Source organism: Prionailurus viverrinus, chromosome E1, assembly GCF_022837055.1.
Source record: "Prionailurus viverrinus isolate Anna chromosome E1, UM_Priviv_1.0, whole genome shotgun sequence".
Lineage (NCBI taxonomy): Eukaryota > Metazoa > Chordata > Mammalia > Carnivora > Felidae > Prionailurus > Prionailurus viverrinus.
In genome coordinates this window covers 28,187,707-28,204,537 of record NC_062574.1, presented here as the reverse complement: position 1 = coordinate 28,204,537, position 16,831 = coordinate 28,187,707, and the positions used below count along the sequence as shown (strand labels likewise).

The 16,831-nt window shown below is 45.6% G+C and overlaps 1 protein-coding gene across 4 annotated transcripts in view; it reads right to left on the bottom strand.

The window, feature by feature from the left end:
• RNF43 (ring finger protein 43) overlaps positions 1–16,831 on the bottom strand; it is a 67,766-nt gene that overhangs the window by 12,898 nt on the left and 38,037 nt on the right. For all 4 annotated transcript variants that reach the window (XM_047832884.1, XM_047832885.1, XM_047832886.1 and 1 more), the window contains one exon: positions 5,753–5,875. In XM_047832884.1, coding sequence (XP_047688840.1) covers positions 5,753–5,875 — 123 coding nt within the window. The remainder of the gene's footprint in view (positions 1–5,752; positions 5,876–16,831) is intronic.

Below are 16,831 nucleotides of genomic sequence, written 5' to 3'. Positions count from 1 at the left end.
TCACACTCTTAGGGCTTTGATCTCTGCTTTCCTTCCCGGAGAGAGCCTGTCCGGGCAGGTCTCCTGCCAGGCAGGCCAGGGGAGCAGCTTGCTCCAGCTCCCTGCTCCCTACTCCCCGGGAGGCAGCAGGGGCCAGAGGGCCCCCTCAGAACTGGCAGCCCACAGGCAGGGGACCCCAGGAAGAAGGTGGTGGAGACACTCGAGTGGGGCCCTGTTTTGGTCAGAAGAGTAACTTTCCCCCTTCCTCCCTCTCTCCCTCCCTCCTTGAGCTGCTGAGGAGCTGGGCTGGGCCCTCTACCAGCACCCAGGCCCAGCCCAGGCCCAGGCTCGCCAGCCTAATTGACTGGAAATTCACAGGACTCCAGAATGGTATTGCTGAAGAAATTGAGAGGTCACAGACTTCATTGTCCTCCTGTTCATTTACTCCCAAGAAGTCCAGCCCAACTAGGTGACCCCAGGCAAAGAGAAACTTCTGAACCCTCCAAGCCAGGGTATGGGAGCCACACCAGAGGAAAAGGAGAGGGGCTCCCCTGCTAATGTCATAGTCTAGAACTTGGCCAAGGCATGGGGAGGTCACCTCAGTAGTCAATGAATTGAGACTCCTGGGTCCTACATGCTGACAGGGCCTCATGTGTCTCATGCCCAGATTGAGACCCTAGACCCAGCCTGGCCTGAAAGAGCATGAGAGAAGGGCACAGACTTCCTTCTCCAGAGATTTTCTTACTTACCAACCCCTCTCTCTTTGAAGGACTGGGGTAGGAACAGTGGAAAGTAATTACCCTGATGTTCAAACACCCCAGCCCATTACAGCCCATAATTACAAAGTTGTAAAAAGGGATCAAAGAGAGAGTACTGGCCAACAGGGGAAACAAACAGGACTTTCAGGCAGTGGGTATCTGTGTTCAGAGTTCTAGGAACCAAAAAGCATGATTTGGGGCCAGATGGCAGCCCACACTGGGGCTATCCATGCTTCCCTCTGGTCCACCTGCCCCCAAGCAAGTGGGAGAGAGGGAGAAAAGAAAGCACTTCTTGGGAGACCGGAATCTGGAAGGCAGAGACAATAGGAAGGCCCTCTGCATGGGAAGACTCGGCTTTAGAAAAATTACCCAGAGATCTCTTTTGGGGCTGCAAAGAGTCAGCCATCTCTCTAGGGGCAGCAAGCAAAGCTGCCCACGGCCTCTAGCAACCAGGACTAGTACACTCTAGGACTCGTACACTACCCTCTGTACCTCTCTGGGCTGTAGGTTTTCCTCTCCAGACACAGTGACAGTCTCTGTAATCTCCTCATCAAAGATTGGCTAGGTACCTACTGTGGCCAGGGCACCAAGCCAGGGAAGGCCAAGCCCTCTAGAACAGCTCATTATCTAGTTGTACATATCCATATGTACATATCCATAATATATCCAAAGACATATCCATAATATAATGCTGATAACATTCCAGAGTACAAATGAATGAAATAGACCACTAGTTTTCAAACCTTTTTTCACTGCAGAAAGCCCATCCCCCACCACACACACACACACACACACACGCACGCACGCGCGCGCGCGCGCGCGCGCACACACACACAATCTGATGCAAATCTTCAATACACAAAACAGATTAAGACTCAGCTGAGTTTGAGGATGGGGGTGGGGTTAAGAAAGAGCCTTGGTTTCCCCCTCCCCACAAAGCACCTCCCTGAAACCTGGCATGGACAGAGACCCTGGCAGTGTGCCAGAAAAGAGGCATCCCTCCATAATAGGCTAGCTGGGCTGAGCCAGTCAGGAAAGATTCACTAGAAGAGGTGCAATTCATCTGGGCTTGAAAGCAAGGGTAGGAGGAAGTAGAAGGGATACTAACCTTTACTGAGACCCACTCTGCCCAGACTGCTCAGGTTTGAGTCCTGAATATGCCACCAACTATTAGCTGTTAGACTTTGGGTATGGTACTTAACTGCTGTGTGCTTCCGTTTTCCTTTCTGTAAACTGGGGATTATAATAGGCCCTACTTCACAGGGTTGTTTTGTAGGCTGTATAAGTTAATCCATGCAAAGCTTTATGCTAGTACCCAGCACATAGTAAGTGTCCCCTAAGTATTAGTTATTGTTATATCAGCTATTACTATATGCTTTGGGTATGTGATTTCATTCACTCTTCACAAAAACTCTATAAGACAATTATCCAGTTTTGAGTTGAGGAAACTGAGGCTCAGAGAGACTGAACAACTTGCCTAGGGCCACACAGCTGATCAGACCACTGATCTAGTCCAGGCATGAGGTGATAAGGGCCTGGGTAATCACAAGGATGGCTGTGGAGTTGCTAATAGAGAAACAGAAACCAAGTTGGATGACCGGATAGGGGGAGGGAGTCGGTGGTGGTGACAAGAATGGATGAGTCCAGAAAAATTATGGTGAGGGTTTCAGAGAAGATCAAGAGAGGCAAGAATGAAAGAAAAACCCCAATCTTGTTAAAAGCATAGGATGATGATGCCAGTGACGACAACAGTGGTAATTGCAATCATTTATTCAGTGATTACTATGTGCTTAGCATGGGAGCTTCCATCTGTACTGTCTTATGGAGCTTCCATAAGAGCTTCCATCTGTACTGTCTCATTAAATCCTCATAACTACTTTATGATATAAGTCCCATTATTATTCCCCTTTTACAGATGAGGAAACAGGGGCCCAGAGAGGCGAGCTAAAATGTCTAGGTCACACTGAGGAGCAGTGGAGATGGCAGGCTTCAGACCCAGGGCTGTCTGGGTCTCAAGAGCCCCAGCTCTGTTGATGGTGATGACACCACTACTACTGATGGATATTCCAGAGCTGATTGAGGTTAGCATTTCTCAAACTTTTATCACTAAAACCCACCTTTCCCCTCTGGCTTGTGGGAACCATATGTTTTTTTAACATTTTACCAAACTAACTGAATTCATTATGTACAATTCATTTTCCTATGAGATAACTTGTAACCAAAAGCAACATACAAATATTTTAGTTAAGCTTGTGGGACTTATGAAACATTGGAAGTAGCTCAAAGACCTCCATTACTACCCTCACAGACCTCCTTTGAGCCAGCAGATCTCAGGTAGGAGCTGCTTGGTCAGGTCAAAGGATGAAACCCAAGGGAAGCCTTGACCTGACCAATTGGAGAATGTGGGGCTAGAGCTATCCTGTCCCACCGAGGTGGGGGAGAAGCCAGGTATGGAGAAGCTGAGCAGCTAGTGAAGGAGGAGGAAGCATGAGCAGTGACCACAAAGGCTGTGGAAGAAAAACAGGTCCTAGGGCAGCAGCCAAAGTGCCTCTTCTAAACCCCTAATGGCTTTTTGTTCCTTTGTGCATTTTAGCTCAGGCACTATTTGGTAGCTGACAGACATCATTTTCATCCTCACAACGACCACTGGGGTAGAAAATAAAAGTCCCATTTTATGGTGGTGGCCCAATAAGGTTAAAAAGAGCACCGACCACACGTTCCTTGTTTCCTAGTGTCTGTGCACAGGACTCATTCCTCCCACAGCACTGTGATCCTCCAGGGGGCGAGAAGAAAACCTCCTACGTGGACAATGTCCTGCCACGTTGCCCAGTGTTCACATGTGTGTGAAACGCATACACTGTTTTAGAAGAACAGCAGAGCCTCTCTGAGCCCTTCCTCTCCCATCTTTCTCTCCTCTCCCACCTCTGTATCTCACACACTCACACTCACTCACACACACACATACACACACTCACACCCACTCACACACACTCCACACTCACATTCATACCACGTAACACTAGGCACTCATCTACCAAATGAGCAAATGAATGACATTTGCCCATATTCTGTAAAGCAAGGGAAGTGAAATAGCCCAAAGCAGGGTACCTTCAACCTAACAAAATTCTGCTGCCATTAAGGACCTGCCCAGTCTTACACAGAGACAACACTCTCCACGTGTGCTGGCCCCGACCACCCACCTCCTCCGTAGCCCTCTTCTGTATCAGCGTGGCCTGGGCTGGGAGAATATCTCCACCCACCTGTGGGTGCCACAATCAGAACCCCGCCCACATCTTTCCCCCTCCATGGGACCAGGTAAGAGCCCAGGCTGTTTCCTTGAGACTCATGGCTCAGGAAATAGCCCTCAGTAGGATCTGGAAACCAGGGAGAGTCTGGGCCTGAGTACAATCAGCGGGCACACTGGTTGGGACTGTCACCGTCCTCTTTCCCCACACCGGGGAGCTGGACCCCTTCCACCAAATCCACCTGACTGTGCCACACAGAATCTAACTATGCTCTGGCTTATGCCACCAGGAGAATCTTTTCTCATGCTTTCAGTGTTCCTAGCCAAAATGGGAGGCAACAGAGCAGAGAGATTAAAAGCCCAGGTTTGAGAACTAGACAAGGCTCAGTTCAAATCACAGCTCCACCCCTTCCCAGCTGGGTCACCCTGGCAAGTTAAGTTTTTTTTTCTTTTTCTTTTTTAGTTTATTTATTTACTTTTTAGTAATGTCTACAACCCAATGTGGGACTCGAAATCACAACCCTGAGATCAAGAGTCACATGCTCCTCTGGGACACCTGGGTGGCTCAGTCGGTTAAGTTGGTTAAGTCCAACTTCAGCTCAGGTCATGATCTCAGAGTTCGTGAGTTTGAGCCCTGCATCAGGCTCTGTGCTGACAGCTCGGAGCCTGGAACCTACCTCGGATTCTGTGTCTCCCTCTCTCTCTGCCCCTCCCTGGCTTGCACTCTTTCTCTCTCTCTCTTAAAAATAAATTTTAAAAACCATTAAAAAAAAAGTCACATGCTCCTCTAACTGAGCCAGCCATGTGCCCCAGTTACTTAAGTTTTCTGACCCTCACTTGCTTCACATGTCAAATAGAGAATAAAATGTCTAGCTTTCCTGATTGTCATGTAAAATAAAGGGGATAATGTATAAAGAATCTGTCCCATGTGGCACATGGTCAGCACACAGACAACAGTAACTAACATTAGAGCAGAACAAATACAAATGTTCACAGGACCTTAGAGGTAGCAGGCCAGTGAGGAGCATGGCAAACCAGACAGTCCACGATGGTGGAAACCTGGCAACTGCCACCAGCTCCAGCCAATGATGCCCTCTGGAAATGTGGAGCCACCGGTTTGCAATCTTAGAGGAAGAATGTGAACTTTTTTTTATGTTTATTTATTTGATTTGAGGGAGAGAAGGAGAGAGAGCATGTGTGCGCTCGTGAGCAAGGGAGGGGCAGAAATAGTGGGAGAGAGAGAATCCCAAGCACCCTCCGCACTCTCGGTGCAGAGCCCAACATGGGGCTCAATCTCATGAACCCTGAGATCATGATCTGAGCCAAAATCAAGAATCTGGTGTTTAACCTACTGAGCTGCCCAGGCGCCCCAAGAATGTGAACTTTTTAAGGAAACATGGCTTCTGTTTCTGCTATTCTTGCATATCCTCAGTTAATGTTTCTGAAAGATGGAAAAGCCCTTCAACTGACCGCCTCTTTGCCCTGATGCTGGTTAGGGGAAGGGGTTTAAGAATTTCCAGGTGATGGGGGAGGATATGGGGTGGGGCACCTGCCTTAGATGACAGTCAGAGGTTCTGCTGGTGGATGATGGTTGGTGGGGAAAGGATGGAGGCCTGAATTTCCACCCCTCTCAAACCAGTCATGAATGAGGAAAACCAGAGCAAATTGGACACATCTCTCCTAGGTGAGAAGGGGACAGAGAACAAAGGGCCCTCTCACAGCCTGGAGCTGGGTGAAGTTCAGAGTGTGTGGAGGTCAAGTGTGAACCTACCTTGCTGGCCAGTGACAGGCAGGGGCGCGGGGCCCGTTGGGGACTCTCCAGCTTGACAATGCTGATGAATCCAGGCTCCAGATTGTCGTCATCGCTGGCATTGCACAGGTACAGGGGGTGGGACTGCAGAGAGAGGGAGAGAGAGAGGTTAGGGAGGCTCTAGGGAGCAGGAGTAAGCTGTGGGAGCCAAGTACTTCCCCACTGTTCCAGGCAGGGACCAGGCAGGTCTCCTAGTGCTATGAAACAATCAGCCTTCTTATTTTTTCTTTCTTTTTCTTTTTCTTTCTTTCTTTCTTTCTTTCTTTCTTTCTTTCTTTCTTTCTTTCCTTTTTCTTCTTTCTTTCTTTCTTTCTTTCTTTCTTTCTTTCATTTTAATTTGCGTCCAAGTTAGTTAGCATATAGTGCAATAATGATTTCAGGAGTAGAATCCAGTGATTCATCCCCTACATATAACTCCCAGCGTTCATCCCAAGTGTCCTCCTTAATGGGCCTTCTTACTAAATTGCCTCAGAGGAAGCTAGTAAGCATCAGTTGTCATTTCAGGGCCACCAGGGCCAAGGATACATGGAGGTGGGGTGCAGGTAGGCACGAGGGGTGTCCAAAAGGGGGAACCTCAATGAAGAGCCTGCTGCAAATCTGCCCCAACAACCCTCAAACTGCCGCAGACTCTCTCACCTACTTCTTTCACCTGCTCTAAAACCCCAGGCTAAGAGCCTATATCAGTGCCTTCAGAATCTTGCCTTCCCTCCATGCTCTCCCAGGGCAGTGCTGGGTACTGCCGGGTGCCTCCTGCCTCCTTGGGATGCCCGCTGACATCTCCATCTTTCCTGTGGCTTGGGTCTACTCACTCTGTGTTTCCCTGATCTTCTCAATATCTCCCTTTGCCCCTGCCCTGGGCCCATCCTGAGATGAAGCAGGGAGAAGACACTATCTGGGGATAAGCCTTGGCTAAGAGCCTTGAACATCACACTTCCTAGGAGCTCATCCTTTCCCCGGGAATGATGCAGTGGAGGTGAGCCAGCACATGTTCTGAGGGTGTGGCAGGGTCAGTCCAAGACCCTGTGCCCTTAGCCTAGCTGGTGCAGAGCAATGGCTCAGGGGGAAGTGGGCCCAAAGTGTGGTAACAGACCAGAGAATCCCCCATCAGAGGACAAGAATGTCCTTCTATATACTCGCTTGTCACTCAAAATGATTCGAATACCCACTTGAAACTAATCTTCCCATAGTGCTATGAGAAAAAAAGTACTTATCTGGCCCTAGATAATCCTATGGGTGGGAGGTTCCTATGTGGTGGAAACCCAGTGTATCCTGCAAACAAGGGGATTTTGTATGAGGGAGGTGCCCATACTTCTTCTCCACTGCCGCTGAAGTCTAAAGGACTTCCAGAAAGAACCATCAGACGAACCAGAGAGCATTTTGAATTCATGAAGATGTTGGTGCTGATGATGGATTTAAAAAGCACAGTCACTTTTTGGGGGTGCCTCATTTGGTGGAGAGTGTGTGACTCTTGATCTCGGGGTTGTGAGTTCGAGGCCCACATTGGGTGTGGGATTACTTAAAAATAAAATCTTTAAAAATATACAAATAAATAAAAGCACAGTCACTTTTTGAAAGCATTTCCATGCTATTTCTTCTCACCATGTCACTGCAGTCCCTTGAACATAGTAGGTTCTCAAAAACAAGCACCACCCTGCTTTGAATTCTATCCTTGTGAATACAAATCTTTGGGCAGGGGGAGCTGAAATGAGAAGGAGTTCCATTCTTGCTCCCAGAATTTAAGGAGAATTACTCTGGTAGTCGTCAAAGTTTAGTGTGGAAGAAATGCTATGTGCACCCCAACCCCCCTCAGAAAAGCGTCAGGGCCCAGATTAGGGGTTGTTCTCACTTCACTGAAGCTGTAGCTCCTGTCTCAACAAGTTCCATTAGTCTGTCCATCTGCCCGTTTGCCCAACCATGCATCCATTCATTTTTTCATTCTTCATTTCTTCAACATTCAACCATGCCCAACCATGCAAATTCAACCATTTGCCCAACCATGCATCCATTCATTTCTTCAACAAGGAGGGCCTCCTTGTTGCCATGCACTGTACAATGAGTTGGGGAGTCAACAATAAATAAGATAGGCTCTTTGCCTTAACGAAGCTCAGAAGACAAGTGTACAAACACATTGTATTGTGATGTTGTGATGCTGTGGGAGGGCTCAAGGAGAGGGGACTAAGTATCCCATGTAGGAGAGCAGAGTGACTTTAGTGAGTCCTTGGGTACTGAGTAGATATGTGTTCACCCACTGGATCTGCAGGAAGGGGGAAGGTACATTCCTGGCAGAGGAAGCAGCCTGTGCCCAGGCATGGAGGCACAGGCAGAGGGCAAGGAGGGGCTGCAGGCATTTAGGTCTGGTGTGGAGGGAAGGCAGGAGATGAGGCCAGAAAGGTTGGCAAGCACCAGACCAAGGAGGGAAGACTGCAGATTTGCGTTTGAGAAAGGTGATGAGAGAAGACTGTCTAGAGTGGTAAGGAGTCAGAAGTCAGCTGTTCCAATAGAACAAAAGATGTGAGATCTTCAGGAACTACAAATCGTAGCCATGGGACTCTATTGCTTTGCTTGCTCCCCTACCACTACCCACGGTCCAGCTTTCTCCAGATAATTCCAACGTGCCTCTCACTGATTAGAGTGTCAAGTGAGGGGGGAAGTCACTTCAGAGAAGAGTTGTCTTCTTTTTTTTAACTTTTCTTTTCCTTATTCTTTTTTTTTTAAATTGAGAGAGAGGGAGAGCACATGTGAGCTGGTGAGAGGGGCAGATGGAGAAGGAGAGAGAACCTTAAGCAGCCTCCATGCTCAGCATGGACCCCAATATGGGGCTCCATCCATAGCCCTGGGATTCTGACCTGAGCTGAAATCAAGAGTCGGATGCTCAACTGACTGAGCCACTCAGGAGCCCCAAGAGTTGTCTTTACAGAAACATTTGCAAATATTTAACCACCACTCTGCCCCCAGGCCCTCGCAGGGGGGACCAGCATATACAAGCAGTGCTATATTGTAGGATGCCTCTGAGGTGATGCAGGAGAAAAAACTTGGTGTCAGAGTCACCAGACTTCCCTGATCCTGAAGGGACTATAGAAGAGGGAGGGGGAGGAAATTAACCATTAGTAAACACCTCTTGCCTGCCAGGCCCTCTAGATGTTATCTCACTATGAGGTAGGTGTGATCATTCCCATTTAAAGAAGAGAAAGAGGCTTAAGGCACAGGGAAGTTAAGGTCACACAAGATTAGAACCCAGCTCTATCTAACTCCAGCCTCTGGAGTCCTGTAACTCAAAATGAACCCAGAGTCAACCCTCCATTGTCCAAGCTAATGGGGATGATGATAATGCTAGTTTACATTTATTGAGTAAATACAGTGGGCCAGTGATGGGTCTAAGCACTTTTGTGTATTAACTCTTTCCATTCTCGTAACAATGCTATGTTAAGGTAGAAACTACTATTGTCTCCATTTTAAAGATGAAGAAACTGAGGCATTAAGCGGTTAAGTAACTGACAAGATAGAAGTAAAACTTTCACTATTTGCATATGATATGATACTACATATAAAAAACCCAAAAGACTCCACCAAAAAAGTTCTAGAACTGGTACACAAGGGGCGCCTGGGTGGCGCAGTCGGTTAAGCGGCCGACTTCAGCCAGGTCACGATCTCGCGGTCTGTGAGTTCGAGTCCCGCGTCGGGCTCTGGGCTGATGGCTCAGAGCCTGGAGCCTGTTTCCGATTCTGTGTCTCCCTCTCTCTCTGCCCTTCCCCCGTTCATGCTCTGTCTCTCTCTGTCCCAAAAATAAATAAACGTTGAAAAAAAAAAATTTTTTTTAAAAAAAAGAACTGGTACACAAATTCAGTAAAGTGGTAGGATACAAAATCAATGTATGGAAATCTATTGTATTTCTATACACCAATAATGAAGCAGCAGAAAGAAAAATTAAGAAATCAATCTCATTTACAATTGTGCCAAAAACAATAAGATACCTAAGAATAAACCTAACCAAAGAAGACAAAGATCTTTACTCTGAAAACGACAAAATCCTGATGAAGGACATTGAAGACAACACAAAGAAATGGAAAGACATTCCATGGTCATAGATTGGAAGAGTAAGTATTGTTAAAATGTCTATACTATCCAAAGCAATCTATACATTTAATGCAATCTCTATCAAAGTATCAACAGCATTCTTCACAGAACTAGGACAAACAATCTAAAATTTGTATGGAAGACCCCGAATACACAAAGCAACCTTGAAAAAGAAAAACAAAGCTGGAAGCATCACAATTCCGGACCTCAAGCTACATTACAAAGCTATAGTCATCAAGACAGTATGGTACTGGCACAGGCACACACTCTCTCTCTCTCTCTCTCTCTCTCTCTCTCTCTCTCTCTCTCTCACACACACACACACACACACACACATACACATAAATCAATGGAACAGAATAGAAACCCCAGAAATAAACCCACAATTATATGGTCAGTTCATCTTTGACAAAGCAGGAAAGAATATCCAGCGGGAAAAAGAATGTTTCTCCAACAAATGGTGTTGGAAAAACTGGACAGCGACATGCAGAAGAATGAAATTGGACCCCACTTTCTTACACCATATATAAAAATAAATTCAAAATGGATTACAGATCTAAATGTAAGACCTGAAATTATAAAAATCCTAGAAGAGAGCACAGGCAGCAACTTCTTTCTAGACAGATCTCTGAGACAAGAGAAACAAAAGCAAAAATAAACTATTGGGACTACATCAAAATAAAAAGCTTCTGCACAGTGAAGGAAACAATCAATGAAACTAAATGGCAATCTAGCAGAATGGGAGTAGATATTTGCAAACAACATATCCAATAAAGGGTTAGTATCTAAAATATATAAAGAATTTATATAACTCAACACCCCCAAAAAAGGGAACAATCTAATTTTTAAAAATGGACAGAAGATACAAATGGACATTTTTCCAAATAAGACATACAGATGGCCAAGAGATACATGAAAAAATGCTCATCATCACTTACCATCAGGAAAATTCAAATCAAAACTACAATGAGAAATCACCTCATACCTGTCAGAATGGCTGAAATCAACAACACAAGAAACAAAAGGTGTTGGCGAGGATGCAGAGAAAGGGGAACACTCTTACACTGTTAGTGGGAATGCAAACTGGTGCAGCCTCTCTGGAAAACAGTATGGGAGTTCCTCAAAAAGTTAAGAATAGAACTATCCAACAATCTAGCAATTGCACTACTAGGTATTTACCCAGAGAATACAAAAATACTAATTCAAAGGGATCCATGCACCCTGATGCTTATAGCAGCATTATCTACAATAGCCAAATTATGGAAACAGCCCAAGTGTCCATTAATTGATGAATGGATAAAGAAGCTGTGGTGTGTGTGTGTGTGTGTGTGTGTATACATATATATATATATATATATATATATATATGTGTGTGTGTGTGTGTGTGTGTGTGTATGTATATAATGGAATATTATTCAGCCATAAAAAAGAATGAAATCTTGCCATTCACAATGGAATGGATAGAGCTAGAGAGTATTATGCTAAGTGAGATAATTCAGTCAGAGAAAGACAAATACCATATGATTTCACCCATCTGGAATTTAAGAAACAAAACAAATGAGCAAAGGGAGGAAAAAAGAGAGAGAGGCAAACTGAGAAATAAATTCTATAGTTTAACCATAGAGAATAAACCGGTAACCAGAGGGGAGGTGGTTGGGGGGATGGGTTAAATAGGTGATGGGGATTAAGAAATCCACTTATCAGGTGTGTATGGAAGTGTTGAATCACTATATTGTACACCTGAAACTAATATTACATTATATGTTAACTAACTAGAATTTAAATAAAAACTTAAAAAAAAAAGGGTAACATGTCCAGAATTACACAGCTGAGATCAGAAGAAATGGAAGAAGTAGGATAAAGTAAAAATAAATAATAATAATAATAATAATAATAATAATAAACTAAGAATATTTCCCATTTTACTTTGAAAACACGATGCCTCCCCCAACTCATGACCAAGAAAACTTACCATCTTAATTTTACATTCCTAAACAAATCCCTGAAATATTGGATTCTGTCCTAGGCCCTCCTCTCTTTTTACCCTCCATGCACCCCCTATGTGACTCCAACCAGTGAATAGCTTTCGTTTCCATACAGAAGTCATTGATTACACATGTGCAGCCCAGACCTCTCATGAGTTCCAGATCTTTATGCCCGACAGGTAGGGCTTGGACATTTCTGCACGAAGAACTTTATACTGTTTTTTCCTTTAATGTTTATTTTTGAGAGAGAGAGAGAGAGAGAGAGAGAGAGAGTGAGTCAGAGCGTGAGCAGGGAAGGGACAGAGAGACAGAGAAACACAGAATCCAAAGCAGGCTCCAGGCTCTGAGCTGTCAGCACAGAGCCTGACACGGGGCTCGAACTCACGAACCGCGAGATCATGACCTGAGTTGAAGTCAAACGCTCAACCGACTGAGCCACTCAGGCACATGAAAAGCTTTAAATGAGACATCTCAAACTCAGCATGTTCAAAATTGAACTAATCATTTTATCCCTCAAAACTGCTCCTCCAGTGTTCCCTATTTTAGGGAATCGCTATCTACCTACTCCCCAAAACAGATGTTTTCCACCTAGCCTCCTCCGTCTCCTTCACCCCTACCCCCACCAGCAACAGCCACCAATCACCAGCTTCTAACAATTCTATCTCCTAAACATGTCTCTTATTTGTCCTCTTTCCTCCGTTTCCACTCTGGCTACTCTAATATAGGCCACCATCATTGCTGTTCCAATTTACTGGGAACACAGTTATTCCAAATAACTGGGGGCATTTCACCCCTCTCAGTTCTACACACTGAAGTCAGAGTGATCTACAATGCTAACTTGAGTGCGTCATTCTTCCACATTAAGCTCTTAAAAAGCTTCTTATAGCTCTTGGAATAAAGTCTGTATTTATAAAGACAGCTTAAAAGGCTCTGCCTGCTCTGGGCTCATGCCTATACACCTTGCCCCATGGCTTCCCATTCCCTTCCCATACTTCTTCTCCCCCCTTGAAACCCATGGTCCAGAAATAACGTGTTTCATGTCTCCAAACACTTCTGGCATTTGCTGCTCTGTCAGGATAGGTCAGAGGCCCCTGCTCTGGGCCCTCTTAGCTCCCTGTATTCCCCCATCACGACTTATGCAGTGGTATTTCAGTTGTTTGCTTACTTCCCTCTCTTCCCAGGCTATATATAACTCACCTCCACCGTCCCTTCAGTGCCTGCCACACAGTAGGTACCCGGATCAATATTTTTTTTATTAAATATCGACGGTCTACAACCAGATAGCTGACAGTTAACTCTAAAGGCAACACAATGCACACCAAAATTCTGGTAACAATGGCTTTGAGAGAGGATTTAGCGAGGAGATAGTGAAGAGAAACTTTGGTGGTTTGCTTTGAACATTTCAATCATAGAATGATATATTGAGATATTAATTTGAGTTTTGCTTTTTTGCTGTTGTGGAAGAACAGAAAAGAATGAGAGATATTTATATTTTGTATCTTTTCTCTCCTGCCACTCCAAGAAGAGAGCCTCTCCTATTTCCCTGCCTCAGGGGCATCTATCCAAAACAAGTGATGCTAAAGACCTATCTTCCTGGCTTTTGTGAAAGATTGAATTCCTTGAGGAAAATGTGAGTGTCCCGAAGACATAAAGGAGTGTGTATGGGGGATAGGGCAGGGGCCATTAGAGTCCCTGGAATCCTGGGGGATTGGGGGGAGGAATCTGGGGATATGCCAAGATGTGGGAATCTCCAGACTGTCCCCAGAAGGAGTAGACCCCAGAAGCCTAGACCCTGGTGAAGATGATGTGCCTACATGGATTTCAAGGGAACACTTGGGCTTGAACAATGAGCGTATTTGTGGTGACCAGTGTCGACAAATATCAGAAGGGTGTCTTAGATATTTCTGTTTTGGCTGCTCTGTGAGGGGAAGCTCTCAAGAAAACCTATTTCTTGTATAGTTGTATTGTGGTATGAAAACCATACTCACTGCATTTTTGTATGGTTGGACTCTTTTACAGTAAGACTTTTCAAGTATGCTCAGATTAGAAACAAAACCAAGAAGATAAAAAAAAAAGAAGATGACCATTCAGCCAGGACACTGCTCATTACCTAGCAAGGCAGTTTTAGTCTTCCTTGGGTGTACCACAGGCTGTCTTTGCTCCCTCCTGCAGGGAATTCTAGCTGGGGAGATGGCCCTTGAGAGAAAACAGATCCAAATGTACCTGCCTCCTTAGGATGCAAGGTCTCCTAATAAGGATATGTCACCTGTCCTCTCAGGACACCAGGAGAGAGCCAAGGGAGTTGACTGGTAGGATTCAGGGAGGGTGTGGTTGGGGAGAGCCCCTGAAAACTGGAGGGGCTTAAGGACTGGCTATCTGTGACTTCCTGAAAAGTCAGGAGATGGGATGCCCCTGTTCCAGACACTGCCTTCAGGGGCAAATTAAGAGGAGCCTGAGCTTGCTTTCAGGGTCCAGGCCACTCTGGCTGAGAACTCAGCTTTGCACACATAGTTTCCATGCCTGTGTAAAGACGTGAATACTGTCCTTTTAGTGGCATGTGTTATACTTCATATTTTCAGATGGATCTGGTCTCTAGGTCTCTGTCCTTCTCCTTTAACTTATTTGTTCTGATTTTCCCCTCCCTTCTAAAATAGACCTAAGGCTCAAATTCTGACTCCATCATTCGCCTGTGTGACCTTGGACGGGTTACCTAGGCTTTCTGAGCCTCATATTCTTCACCTACAGAATGGGATGATTATCATGAAGACTGGAGATAATGGATATAATAAGTACCTAGCACACAGAACCCGACACTCAATAAGTGCTCATTAAACGGTCATTGTTTTATTATCGTATTTGCAATAATAAAATCCCTCCTTATTGCTGGAAGGGACAAAGACCTTCTTCTGACTGCTACTCCCTTGGCGATTGTCAACAGTGCTTCTGAATGCCAGTGTTCTACAAGGCGCAGTCTGGGACAGCTCATTATCCACGGTCACTTCCCCCCTGTGCTCAGCCCTCCAAACCCCACTGAACAAGCTCTTCCAGTTCTCAGCCCGCCTCCTTCCCATGAAGGAAGCCATGTGATCTCATTACCTCCTCACAAAGGGCATTCCAGGGCTCAACTGAGCCCCAAACTTAATGCTGGTCTTTCTTTATCCACGGCATCTCCTCATCTTGGGGCGTGTGCTTTTGCAAGCAACTCTCTACTGTCTCTTGTTTCCAGCCACCCTCCTCCCCCCCCCCCCCCTCGCTGCAATAATCTCTTAGTTCTCTGATTCCACATACGGACCTTCACCCAGGCCTTGGACAGGTAACTTTACTGCCTGCTACAACTTTGCCTTTGTAATCAGGAATACTGGCCAGGCATCAAAGGCACCTTTCCCCCCATTTCCTCTTTTCAGATTTTATAATCCATCTCTCCTATGCAACCTCCATTACCTGAACTTAGAACCACCTGACTCTTATCTCCAGCACCGGGACACACCAGCATCATAAAGTCAAGCTCCTATAGCTCCGGAGTTGGGAAAAACAGAACAGCCTGAAGTTGCTGCTTCCTGCCTGCAGCACTGAAATAGCCTCTGAAGCCCAGTTTGGGCACTTTGTCCTTTTTATTGAAAGAGGTCCAGCTCACATCCGCAGGTTAAGCCCTACTGGTGATTGTTTAGGCTTGGATTTGGAAACCTCGAGACCTCATTCTCTTCCTTACCTCAGCCTGTCACTGTCTTTGGGATGACTGAGTTTCCTACTGAATTAAGTTGGGAGGCTGGGGAAATTGTCAAAAGGAGTTTCCCTTTATTCTGTTAATTTTTTTTTATAAGGAAAATGTATTCCTGCTTGATTGTGTAATTTTTTTAAGGTACGAAGGAAAATAATATTGGTGGGGCTACAGCAGCACAACCTTGGGCCCCCTGATGAGAGTGGACTGACAGAGAGAGGATGGGTGACAGAGGCCTCCAGTGTTTCTCACTGGATCCAGAAGACCTCCCCAGTGGACAGGTGTGCTGGTGAGCAAGAGTGCTGAGAAGAGAAGAACTGAAATGATGTGCCAGCTTCCAACAGGAAGCAGGGGGACAAAGGCTGAGGGGGGGAAATGAGCTCATCAAAAGTCTAGTCTGAGGCTTTGCATTTTGGAGGCTCTTGGTCTTTGCTGGAATAATGAATAAAATTTCATTTGAATCCAGCTGCCATACAGTTTACAAAGAGATGTGATTTGCTAACAGCTGAGCCTGGTTCATACCTGTAAGGGCCCTTCAACACTTCCTTTTTTACAGATGAGGAACCTGAGACTCAAGTCACAGGCTGCCCATGGTTACACAGCTAGTTAAATCCTGGAGGTCTCCAGAATTCAATCCCAGTACCCTGTTTACCCTACCATGCCACCTCCAGGTACATGCAATGGGAGGTATTCTGTGTGGTACAACAAACATTGCTGAGTACTGCGGTGAATGGATGAAAGGCTTCATGACCTCCATTTCTAGAATGCTCAAACTTGAATCATTCTTAGCAACAGGACAGAAGCAAGGTCTGTCTGCTCATTTTCCCTCCAGGCCTAGGCTCTTTCTTCCCGGCAGCCTCAGCTTCCTTCCTCTCTCCTAGGGCCTATCTCATCTCTTCTCCTAGCCACAACAAAGGCAGCCAGATCCAGACACTGCTCAGAGATGCTTTCCCAGTGAATAGTCCATGTTTGTTTAGGATGAGAAAGGTGTGTCCTGAAATTAGAGTTCACAAAAGCTTGGACCCAAATAATGGTCATTCAGCCAGACTGCAATTTCCCCCTCTTGCTCCACATTAAAGACTTCATTCTTCAATTTTATTTTTATTTTATTTTATTTTTTTTTAAATTTTTTTTAACATTTTATTTATTTTTGAGACAGAGAGAGACAGAGCATGAATGGGGGAGGGGCAGAGAGAGAGGGAGGCACAGAATCAGAAGCAGGCTCCAGGCTCTGAGCCATCAGCCCAGAGCCCGACGCGGGGC